Source organism: Marmota marmota, unplaced genomic scaffold (assembly GCF_001458135.2).
Source record: "Marmota marmota marmota unplaced genomic scaffold, marMar, whole genome shotgun sequence".
In the NCBI taxonomy this organism is placed as follows: Eukaryota; Metazoa; Chordata; class Mammalia; order Rodentia; family Sciuridae; genus Marmota; species Marmota marmota.
Genome location: NW_026000037.1, coordinates 40,697,548 through 40,710,308, shown reverse-complemented (window position 1 = coordinate 40,710,308; position 12,761 = coordinate 40,697,548). Strand labels below are relative to the sequence as shown.

The 12,761-nt window shown below is 33.1% G+C and overlaps 1 protein-coding gene across 5 annotated transcripts in view; it reads left to right on the top strand.

Annotated features, from left to right (window-relative positions):
- The window catches only part of Stam2 (signal transducing adaptor molecule 2), a 57,705-nt gene that overhangs the window by 20,640 nt on the left and 24,304 nt on the right, over positions 1-12,761 (top strand). For 4 of the 5 annotated variants that reach the window (XM_048812265.1, XM_048812263.1, XM_015479182.2 and 1 more), the window contains 6 exons: positions 3,136-3,220; positions 4,697-4,772; positions 4,879-4,977; positions 5,880-6,026; positions 7,400-7,469; positions 8,052-8,238. In XM_048812265.1, the coding sequence (XP_048668222.1) occupies positions 3,136-3,220; positions 4,697-4,772; positions 4,879-4,977; positions 5,880-6,026; positions 7,400-7,469; positions 8,052-8,238 (664 nt within the window). The remainder of the gene's footprint in view (positions 1-3,135; positions 3,221-4,696; positions 4,773-4,878; positions 4,978-5,879; positions 6,027-7,399; positions 7,470-8,051; positions 8,239-12,761) is intronic. The other variant, XM_015479183.2, reaches the window with a different exon arrangement.

The window sequence follows — 12,761 nt, the reverse complement described above, 5'->3', positions numbered from 1 at the left end:
CTAAAATTGGCATACTGTAGCAATACAGCCACTTCAATGTTTATAGCAGCACAATTCACAATAGCTAAATTATGGAATCAACTCAGATGTCCATCAGTAGATAAAATGGATTAAGAAATGGTGATGTGTGTGTATGTGTGTATAGTTTCTACTTAGCCATAAAAAGAATGAAATTATGGCATTTGTTGGTAAATGGATGGAAATGGAGAATAACATGCTTAGTGAAATAAGCCAAGCTAAAAACTAAACTCAAGGGTCAAATGTTTTCTTTCATATGCGGAAGCTAGGGTAAAATAAAGTGGGGGGGAGGGAAGAATAGGATGACAAAGGGAAGATCAATATTGTAGAAGGGGGAGATGGAAAGGCAGAGCAGAGGGGAAGCAATGCAGAATGAATTCTTTTTTTTTTTTTTTTTGAGAGAGAGAATTTTTTAATATTTATTTTTTAGTTTTTCGGCGGACACAACATCTTTGTTTGTATGTGGTGCTGAGGATCGAACCCGGGCCGCACGCATGCCAGGCGAGCGCGCTACCGCTTGAGCCACCTCCCCAGCCCGCAGAATGAATTCTTAAAAAATCATGTGTATATATATAAATATACCACAGGGAACTTCACTTTTATGCATAGGTAGAAAGAACCAATCAAATATAAATTTAATAGTTAATAGACAAGTGAAAGGGCGTCTAGTAGAGTAGAGGAAGGAGAATGGGAGAAGGGAGGGAAAAGAAACAGTGGGATCATGAACTGAAATCAAATTTAGTGCATATATGAATTTGTCAGGATGAACCCAGCTACTATGTATAACTATAAAGCTCTAATAAAAAAATTTTTCCTTGCCATAAAAAAGAACATTATTCTGGATTCATATATTCTTCCTATGTATTTGTGTGTGTGTGTGTGTGTGTGTGTGTGTGTAGGTTTTACTGTGTTTGAAATTACAGGATATATTAGTTTAGAGGGGAAAATGCATATATATATATTATTTTTTTTCTTTGTAGTGCTGGGATGGAACCCAGGGCCTCAGGTGCACCTCTGTACTCCCAGCACATAAAATTCTTTAGGGTGTTACCATATATATGTGTCTGTGTCTGTATATCTCTTAATTGTTGTTTGCTTTTTGGTATTGGAGGTTGAACCCGGTGATGCTCTACCACTGAGCTATATTTATATTCTTAGCCTTGTTATTTATTTATTTTTTTGAGGGTTTCACTAAGTTGTGGAGACTAGCCTCAAACTTGTGATCCTCCTGCCTCAGCCTTTCATGACATTGGGATTGCCACCTATATGCCGCTGGGCCTGGCTACTTTTTAATATCATTATCCAAAATAATTGCATGAATTCATATTGAAATTTTATAAGATTCAGTACAGTGAAAATACAATGATTCAGTCATATTCTAATCATTTTTTAACAGTTTGCTGTTTAATTTTTACTTTGATCGTGAAATGTATCACACTACAAAAAAGATTTTGAGAACAAAATAAAGAACTTCTAGATGTACACTGTCAAATTAATATACAGAAGCCACTGTGTAATCTATTTTTGATCCCCCCTCTAGTTTAATGTTTAGCATTCTTATGCATGTTTACTCTTTTAACTATCTTTGTGCGTTTCTGTAAAAATGCAGGGTATATCTGGTGTGGTGGCACATACTGGTAATCCCAGCAGCTTGGAGGCTGAGGCGGGAGGACCACAAGTTTGAGGCTAGCCTCAACAGTTTAGTGAGACCCTGACTCAAAATAAAAAATAAAAAGGTCTTTGGATATAGCTCATTGATAGAGTGCCTCTGGGTTCAATTCCCAATTACCCCCACCACCACCAAATAAAAATATAAATGTTTTGAATATTTTAAAACTTTAGGGAAAATATTCATATATTACTTATACTTCTGGTAATGTAAAATATTATAGATACTTTGAAACACCATTTGCCATATCCTTAAAAAATTAAATAATTAACCATATGACCCAGCAGGGCTGTGTCAAAGAGAATGGAACATATGCCCACACAAGAACTTATACATGAATGTTCATAGCAGCAGTATTATTTATTTATATTAGCCAAAAAGTTTAAAAGAAAAAGCAAACCAAGGTGTTCATAAACTGTTGATTGGATGAATAAAATGTGCTATATCTATTCAATGGAATATTATGCAACAATAAAAGAAATATTGATACATGATACAACATGTATGAACTTTGAAAATATGCTATAAAACAAGCCTGTTACACAAGAAGATACATGATACATGGTTTTCTTTTCTTTTTCTTTGTGGTGCTGGGGATTGAACCCATGGCCTTGTGCATGTGATGCGAGCATTCTGCCAACTGAGCTATATCCCCAGCCCCCGATACATAATTTTCTTCATGTGAAAAGTCCCAAATAGGTGAATGTGTAGGGACGGAAAGTTGATATGGAAGAGAATGAACACTGACTGCCAGTGGGTGCAGATTTTTTTTTTGGGGGGGGGATGATGAAATGTTTTATAATTATTAGTGATGGTTGCACAAATCTGTGTACTGAAAACATTGAACTGTACACTTTAAATGTGTGGATTGTATTGGTATGTGAGTTAAAGCTGTTTTTAAAAGTTCATGTGAATGTTAGAAATTCTTCAGTGATTAACTTTTTTTGACTTCTCATTATAAGCTAATGCTACTTATTATGAGCCCAAGCAAATCATTGTATTGTGATATTCATGCATTTTTGCACATTTCATTTTGCATATCATTTTTACATTCCATTGCATGACTTTACTGTATTTCATTAATCTGTTTTGTTTTGCTATTGAAAATGATTCAGTGAACAGTTTAATAAATATTTCCTTATGATGATACATTTTTAAAGCTTTCTCCCAATTTAGAATTTGACAGGAATATTGATGATGCATAATTTATTTAGTTGTTTAGGAGGCATTTTACTATCAGTAAAATATACCATACCTGAGAATATTTAATTATATAATTCTAAAATTGAAGTTAGTAGAAGTACTCTATCTTCTGAAGTTTTTCTGTAGTTTTTTTTTTCTTGGCAAGAGAAGAGGTAGGGCTTCTTAACTATTGTGCCTTTATTGGTTTTTAGTGTTTTGTAACACAAAATTATACACTAATTATCATGTATGTTAATATATCTTAGAAAAAGCCACAAATGAGTACAACACCACGGAAGATTGGAGTCTTATTATGGACATATGTGACAAAGTTGGAACCACTCCTAATGGGTAAGATACTCAGTAAACATTTAGGAGCTTAATTAACCTGTGTATCTTCATGATGCAACTTTGAAAGTGAATCGAGGTTTTAGTTTTAACAAAATTATTTAACTTAACTGTTATTGAAACTGTTTAATTTTGAGAGATAAAGTAGAGAGAGCCAGTAGGCTGGGTTTATGAGATTAACCTTATCCTGAAAGAGCAAATGGAAAAGAGTTCAACTGAAAACTTGAGCTATGTTGGCATAGGTAATTAAAGGTTTGACACAATAGGGACACATGTTATAAAAATGAATAGATTAGTTACTGGGGGAATTTCCCTATACTTAGACATATATGAGAGTCTTTCCATAGTAAAAAGGTAAATAGGTCTTTTGATGAAAAAGGTGAATGTAAGAAAAGAATGCTGCTGGGCGTGGTAGCCCACGCTTGTAATCCTAGTGATTCAAAAGACTGAGGCAGGAGGATTGCAAGTTTGATCCCAGCCTCAGAAATTTAGCAAGACTCTCAGTAATCTAGGGGGACTCTGCCTCAAAATAAAAAATAAGAAGGACTGGGGATGTAACTTGGTGGCAAAACACCCCTGGGTTCAGTTCCCCAGTACCAAAAAAACTCCAAAATTTAGAGTGCTTTTCAGGAAGGTATGGTAATTATGCACAGCTGATTATACACTAAAAGTGTAGAAATTGTGAAAGCATTTTTTTTAACATTAAACTCTTTTAATTTTTTTTTTCTTTTTTGCAGTACTGAGGCCTCACATATACTAGAAAGTGCTGTAATGCTAAGCTACTCCCCCAGCCCTTTTTAAATTATATTTTAGGACAGGGTCTTAACCAAGTTGCTCATCTGGCTACAAACTTATGATCTTTCTGCCTTCTGAGTAAATTCCAGGTGTACACCACTGTGCCTGACAACAATATTCAGGTTTTTCATGTGAACCTTTTAAGAATGTACATTGGCACTGGGGATGTGGCTCAAGCGGTAGGGCGCTCGCCTGGCATGCGTGCAGCCCGGGTTCGATCCTCAGCACCACATACAAACAAAGATGTTGTGTCCGCCGAAAACTAAAATATAAATATTAAAATTCTCTCTCTCTCTCTCTCTCTCTCTGTCTCTCTTTAAAAAAAAAAAAAAGAATGTACATTGTACTAATTCTTTTCAAGAGAAGAACTTGCTGTCTGAAAGCTCTTTGTCTTGAAGAAATGAAGAGAGAATTAGTATGATATGGTTCTCTTGTGTTGACTGACATTTTGTGGAATGATTTGTCTCTTGATTTGGGGCTATATAATGTTTACAACAATTTTTTTTTTAAGATCTACAAGTTTGTTAGCAAAAGATTGTGTAAAATCATAAATTTATAGACTTATTCCTTAACAAAGTAAAGTTATTGGGATTTATTTTTAAAGTTATTTGCTTGAAAATTTCTTATATTTTTTAATGTTGGAGTTAAAATTGTCAAAAAATACTTTCTCCATTTTTTTCTTAGAGCAAAGGATTGCCTAAAAGCCATCATGAAAAGGGTAAATCATAAGGTTCCTCATGTTGCTCTGCAGGCATTAACTGTGAGTAAAAATCATGTTATTTGACTAAATTATGAAAATGACGTTTATTTCAATAAGGAAGATAATATTTCAACATTTATATATGAATTTTTATTTTAATTAATAGCTTCTTGGGGCTTGTGTGGCAAACTGTGGAAAGATATTTCATTTAGAAGTGTGTTCCCGTGATTTTGCAACAGAAGTACGTGCTGTGATAAAAAATAAGGTAAATTTTAAAAAGAGAAGAAATTTAAGTCATTAAAAATATATATGTTCGTTATTTTAATTATATATAATAATGTATTATAAATTTAAATAAATATTTTAGATAAATTGAAAAGAAGCTTCTTGTTAGAAATTTGATTTAAAAAAAATTTATAGCACTAAAATCTTTTTTCTCCCTAAGGAATTTATGTTGTTAATTTAGCTAATCTTTGAGATCTAGTAAGTAGTCACTGCTTTAACCATTTTGGATAGTGTGTCTTGTTTAATGTTCCTCACCACTTTTGGAAGTTAGATTCTCTTTTTCCAGTTTTATACATGCAGAAACTGAGGCTTAAAGGGAAGTAACTTTCTATGGTCATGCAGCTATTAAGTGGCAAGCCAAGATTTAGATCTAGGTTTCTGTGACTCTAGATTCCTACCTCTAACTACCATTCTATGTTGACTCCCATCAGCATTGGTGAGCAAAGGGGATCTTAATCTTAGAGCAGAGTGGAGGGGGCCCTCATAAGGTTGTTACCAATTTCTTTGAGACAGACACTTAGAAGCACCATTCTCATGTTTTTAGTGGTAAAAATCCCAGAAATTTAGTCAAGTTGATATAAAAATCATAATGTAATATAGAGAATGTTGAAGAAACATAGAGGGTATAGCCTTGGAATATGAGGGATTTATTAGTCATCCAAGACTTAGAAATTAATGTTCCAGAAAGGTGATTTTACATGGAACAACTCTATCTTACAGTCTAAACAGGCATCTATCAATTATTCATACCAGGTATTGCCAGATTTTTGTTGATGTTCATATAATTAAAGAGAATTTTGGTGAGAATTCTGTTAGTTAAATAATTTTGGTATTTATTGTAACTACAGTGGGTTTTTCACCCCCTCCCCCTTTCTTTAAAAGGCTCATCCTAAAGTATGTGAAAAACTGAAATCTTTAATGGTGGAATGGTCAGAAGAATTTCAGAAGGATCCCCAGTTTAGTCTCATATCTGCAACTATTAAGTCTATGAAAGAAGAAGGAATTACTTTTCCTTCGGCAGGTTCTCAGGTGAGAGATTCATTCAGATTCATGATTGGCCTATACTAGTTTGAAGTATTAATTTTGTATGAAAGATTATAGGCAAGAGATGTCTTTTTAAAAATTTTTAAAAATATTTTTAGTTGTAGATGGACACAATACCTTTATTTTGTTTATTTAGTTTTTTTTTAATGTGCTGCTAGAGATTGAACCCAGTACCTCATGCATGCTAGGCAAGTGCTGTAACACTGAGCCACAACCCCAGCCCTAGGCAAGGGATGTCTTGATCATCATTTCCCACCTCCATTCTTGAAGTGACAATCTAACATAGTGCCTTACATTTAGTAGACATTCTAATTGTTCAGTGTTTTTCCTCTATATTGGAACTTTGGAAAGTGGATCTATAAAATTAGAAATTTTGGCATGGGGGAGCTAGGGAATAGTAGGATGGCGGGAAGAGGAGACAGGAATAATGACTCATGGAGTGGGCTAGTTCTTCAAGTTTGTGGGAAACCATTGTCTGAGTGCTTTGCTGTCAGTGTCTTTTTTCCCTCCAGTTAATATTAAGCTGTGGGCTAGAGAAAGAAACTAAGGAGGAGAATACTATATTTTCTTTTGTTTTAGATTTTAAGAGACAAAGCAGCTTTAGGTTTAGCCGCTTAGACCTAAAGATACAGGGTTGAGTTTTGAGACAGATACCTTATAAGTAATAAAAAGCAACTGTTGTGCCCTTTCTATATATTGTTCTCAAAAATTGGTGTTAAAGAACTAGTTAATAGTACTGGGGAGGTGGCTCAGTGGTAGAATGCTTGCCTAGCACTGGGAAAAAAGAAAACTGATTGGTGGTTCATAGTCCTGGATATCTGTCTTTACATGCCATTAAATTTAAGCATTACCTTCTTTATTCTGCTATAGTGGAAAGCCACCATCATCAACTAGTTGAAGAGGACTTCAGATGTATTCCTAGAACTGTACCTGTTTTCTCTGTCCCCTTCAGTATTTATGACTTCTTGTTGGTATCTCTTCTGTAGCTCTATGCCAATAGCAGTAGAGCACCTCTCATTGAAGAAGAGATCTCAGTTGAAATCAGGAAGTGTAATCAGGAAAGACTCACATTTATTCATTCTATAAATTTTTAAGTACTTTCTTTATGCCAAGTTCTGTGTTATATACCAAAAAAAAGTAAGCCAGTTTGTGCCCTTTGTGCACTTATAATTTTTTTCTTGAAAACTCTGATGTTTTAGTATTTGAAAACAGTTACTTAAAATTGTCATAAAGTGCTTGACTTTTAAATGAAACTCAAGTTATATCAGTATTTTTTAAAATTAGCATTTGCAAGTAATTATAGTGCTTGTGTTTCCTTTGAAAAGATACTTACATTCATTTTACTCATACATTTACAGACTGTATCAGCTGCTGCCAAGAATGGAACATCATTGAACAAAAACAAAGAAGATGAAGACATAGCTAAAGGTAAAATGATCAAGCATGTATAATTTAGCATCAATTAAAATATCCTCACCTGAAAATTTTAATGAAATAAAAATTATAATAAAACTAGGTGTGCTTTTAGTTGAGGTAGCTCAAATATAAAAATCAGTAGGGTCTTAAGTAAAGGGGAAAAAAATGACAGGATGGATTTAATTCATTTTCCTTTTCAGTAATTTGTATTTAATGTCCTACCTTTGGAGAGATTACATTTCACCTTTTCTGTAATGCCAAAGTTATGAGTCAAACACAGAAATATGTTCACGGTTTGTCCTATATGGAAAGTTACCCATATTATAATGTCACAATCTGTTTGCTATAAAAATAATAGCTGCTGTATATGACAGACTGTGATAATAAGGAATGAGCAAAAACTATTTTAAAAATGTCGTGTTTCCCTGCCCCACAGAAAATTAACTGTTTAGCATTTAATTGGGCAAATAAAATATTCATTTGATTTATTGTTAACTATCTTATCTGATATTTCTTTTTAAACTTTTTTAAAAATCAGAATTAATCCTTGCTATCTTATGTTTTCTTTTTTTGCATTTTAATTTTTCAAACCAGCTATTGAATTATCTTTGCAAGAGCAGAAACAACAACACACAGAGACAAAATCTTTATATCCATCTGCAGAAATTCAGTTAAATAATAAGGTTGCACGAAAAGTGAGAGCTTTATACGATTTTGAAGCTGTTGAGGACAATGAACTCACCTTTAAACATGGTGAAATCATTATTGTTTTGGATGACAGGTATGTTTTAAATATTTATCTATGGAATTTTCTGAAGTTTTGAAGCACAGTGTCCTTAACTGAGAATCCTGAATATTCAGTTTCTTGATTTTTGGTGTATTTAAATCATAACAGAACATTTTCAACACCTTGCTTTTTTTTTTTAGGTAAATGTTAGACAAGATGTTAGTTTCTTGTTTTGTTGTTAAATTTACTAGTAAAGTATTCTTTATCTCTTATATGAATGATGTGTTGATATTGTTGACTAGCACAGTTAAGAAATGAATATTCAGTCATCTGAATGCATTTGCCTTGGTATTTGTATATTACAAAATTATTGGCAGCAAATCTTTGGGAAGAAATATTACTGCATTATCTTGATCAAAGCAACCACAAGCTATGCTTGGCTCCTCCTCATTCCTTAAATCTACTACTCTTCCCTCCTTATAGGTTCTCTGTAGTTTAAAAGTGTAAGAAAAAAATAGATCGATCTATATTGAGCCTAATTCTTTTTTTTTTTTTTTTTTTTAATTTTAAAAGAAATTGATGAAGTTGGGCACAGTGATGCACACCTATAATCCCAGTAATTCAGGAGCCTGAGGTAGGAGGATAGAAAGTTCAAAGCCAACCTCAGCAACTTAGTGATACCCTGTCTCAAAATAATAAAAAGGGTGCTGGGGATGCAACTCAGTGGTTAAATGTTTCTGGGTTCAATCCCAGTACCAAAAAAAGAAAAGAAAGAAAGAAAGAAAGAAATTGATGAATTTAGCAAGTGTGAGACCTGCCAGCTTGTTGCTATGAACAGAGATTGCAAATGTATTTCTTAACTGTTATAAATAATTCAGTCAGAATATACTAGTCTAGTATATTTTTAAATGAGTAGATACATAATGGTTTTACTTTGTTGCAGTTAATATTTGAGAAAATGTTATGTTGTAGACTCTTTAATAGGAAACGAATGGGGACTTAGTTCTATTTTCATCAAACCTAGAAAAAAATGGGAATTAAAATTACTATACACAGTTGTATATAAGGCAAAATGTGATGAATACCATAAAAGGGGTACCCGTTGGATACTGGAAGAGAGCAGATTTATACTTGGTGCAGGTATCCAGGGAGATGGCTTATCCAGGGGCTCCATTTCAGATGAACCCTGATTGATTTTGAAAAGAAAGGAAAATTTTGCAAGAAATTGAGAACAGGAAAGGGAAGGCCTCATAGGCAGTCAAGGTAGGTAGCACTGTGTTTAGTGAGAAAATAATCTTTTTGCCATCAAATTTGTTTTAAAATAATTATTTGAATTGCAGCACATGATCCCTGAAGGGGAATAAATAGAAATAAAGAGGTGACATGTTCTAAACACTTATAGTCTTTAGGTGCCCATCTTCTCAGTATGTTTAAGTTACCAAAGAACTAGGTTTACACATTGATACTTTTATATAACTATAAAATTTAAGACATTTATACATAGAAACAAAACTATAAAATGAATACTTTTTCTGTTTTAAATTTAGAACATTATGTGTACGTAATAAAATTTCTTAAACTGCTGTTTCCAAAGTAAATATAGTACTGCTTAATAGCACAGATATTTTAGCAGATCTGTACTGCCCTGTCCTATGTCCTATCGGTTCTTTTTTTTTTTTTTTTCTGTTGAAACTGCTAGGAGTCTTTCATACAGTTTCGGGTGATATTATTTGGCTTTTCTGTGGCATTATATCCCTATTGTAGTCTACTGACCTCCATCAAATAGAGGGGGGTTACATTATTATTCTACACCATTTCTTTTTCACGGACGTCCATTTAAAGCACGAACTTATTAAATAACTTAGACTAATATAATTTTCAGTTGTCTTGTTACTGCAAAAAAGAACTCTTGTAACTGCTAAGAGAATTAAACATGAGGATGATGGAATAGATAGGTGGATTGCTGTCATTTTTATAATAGGATACCCCAGTCTTACAGTTGCCATAGGAATGCTTACTAGTAAATTTGGGTTAAATGTTGTCATTTTATGTGATTGATAATCACTAGCAAAATTCTAAACATAAATGCAGATTGGATGGTACTATTAAATGTCATTCTTCAGTTAAAAAGAAGTCATCCAGATGATCCAGAAAATGATTCTCTTCATTGTTTTTAGATTGCTATGGAGTTGAAAACATAAAATTTTCACATGCAGAACTTCAAGTCCCTTGAAAGTTTATCACTCTTGAGTCTCATTTTAAGAAATACTCAGTTGATTTTAAAAGGCACATATTTCTTATTAACAGAAAGTATACCAAAAAAACCCTTTAATTTTCTACATTTTTAACTGTAACTCATTGCTCCTGTTTTGTTCTTTATGTAAGCATTTCAAATAATCAAGTGGAATTATTGCAGTATGAAAAATGCCATGTTCTGATTAGACCTCTTGTACATTTGGTTCTCTGCCTGGAATGCCCTGTCAAAGAAGACAAAAGCATTTAGAAAAGAAAAAGAAGTTTACTAGCAAGGGAGGTTTGCAAAGGAGTCCAAGTTTTACAAGAATTGGCTCCTCATATTAAAAAATACAAAAGGTATTTTAAGGAAAAGACTCCCCAGAAGATTACCAGGGTTTCTAGGTTTCTAGCTTTCTATTTGTATGTTTGAGGTAAAAATAACAGTTTTTTTCGCATGATTTTATCCATAAAGGACATAACTGACCTTTATTTATTGCCATTGCAAAACCCTATAGATGAGTTGTTTTCATTAAGTCAATGGCTTATGGGAGAGTGTCAAGTTTTCTCCTTCCTTCCTTCTTTCCTTTCCTTCCTCTTTCCTAAAACTAGATAAGATATCCTTGCATTTTTTTCTTTTGGTTAAGAATGCAAAATTTTTGTTTCTTCATATTTTCTTGTTTATCTGTGTCAGCAGCAGACAGATGCCATTTTTATTTCCATATTCCATAGCCTTAATTTTCTTTTCCTTTTTTTTTTTTTTTGTATTGGGTATCAAATTCAGGTGCACTTGGCCACTAAGCCATGTCCCCAGCCCTATTTTGTATTTTATTTGGAGACAAAAATCTCACTGCGTTGCTTAGTACTTCACTTTTACTGAAGCTGGATTTAAACTCAGAATTCTCCTGCCTCAGTCTCAAAAGCTGTTGGGATTACAGGTGTGTGCTACCTTGTCCAGCTTTCTTTTCCTTTTGATGAGTAACTACTTAAATCTTCAAAACCTACCCATGTCAGACTATCTTTTCTGAGAAACCTTTAAATCCTTCCCACTTTTAGCTTCCAGTAGAGTTAGGAGTTTCCTTCTCTGTGCTGCTGTAGCTCTCTGAACATATATAACAATATTCCTCATACTGTATTTTAAGTATGTTTTTTACATATCTCTCCTACTTAATCAGTTGATTGAAGAAGTGACCCCCTTCTTTGGCTGGGAGGAGGGAGCAGGAGAAAGTAAAGTAAATAACACTCTTAGTTGGTAGGAGAAGTTGAAACACTGGATTTTAAATTTCTTGAGGGCAGAAATAATGTTTTAATTATCTTTGCAACTTCATTGCTTAGCCAGAAAGCACTGTTTAGTCCTTGATAGAATTTCATTAATATTAACTGAATAATCAATTAATTGAACGTAAAGTTTATTCCTTATACTTACATTATTTTTTGCTTAGTTTTGATTTATTCTTCCCTAATACAGAAAGCTCCAAATGTAAATGACACATTTGAAAATTTCCTTAATCATCTAATGATTTATATGAAATTATAGTACTGAATCACTTTAATTTAGGAATTTAAACTTGAACAATATTTTGTGCCATTAACATTTTATAAAATAAACTCGTAGTCAGTGGAAAGAATATAGAGCCAGATAAAGATTGGAAAGGAATCATCATGCTTTGAGGTGGTTTTTGGTTGTTTTATGTGCTTTTATGCCTCATCAGAGAGTTTGTGGTAGTAGTTGGGAAGAAAGTTGTGATACATTATTAGGACTACTGGTAAGGCTGTCCATACAGCTGTTGATAGGTTCAAATAAATCCCATGTATCCATATCAGAAGTGTGAATTGTCTGGTTTTATCTTTAAAATCCTCTTAAGTTTAGTTTTACTTTTTAGAATGCAAAGCTCAAAGTTTTGATTCCTAAAACCACACACACAATAAAAGATTGTTACTTACAAATACCTGTTTAGTAAGAAACAGGTATTGGGTATTTGTAAATAACAAATTTCTTTGTTAGAAAGAAATAGACAAAATTATTGTTATTTTCAGATACTTTGAATTGAAAGTTCAGTCAATGGGTTGAGTTGTTTTCATTAAAGTCAGTAGCTTATGGGAAAGTGTCAAGTTTTCTCCTTCCTTCCTTCCTTCTTTCCTTTCCTTCCTCTTTCCTAAAACTGGTAAGAGTTTATCAAGTTTGTTAGATACAACCTCAATATGCAAAAATCAGTGATATGCTTTAATCCCAATTAGAAAATGTAATAGAAAAGTCATTCTCGATAGTAAAAAAAAAAAAAAAAAATCAAATGAATGAACTAGGAATGAATAAACCTAAAAAATATGTAAAGTCTTTATGGAGA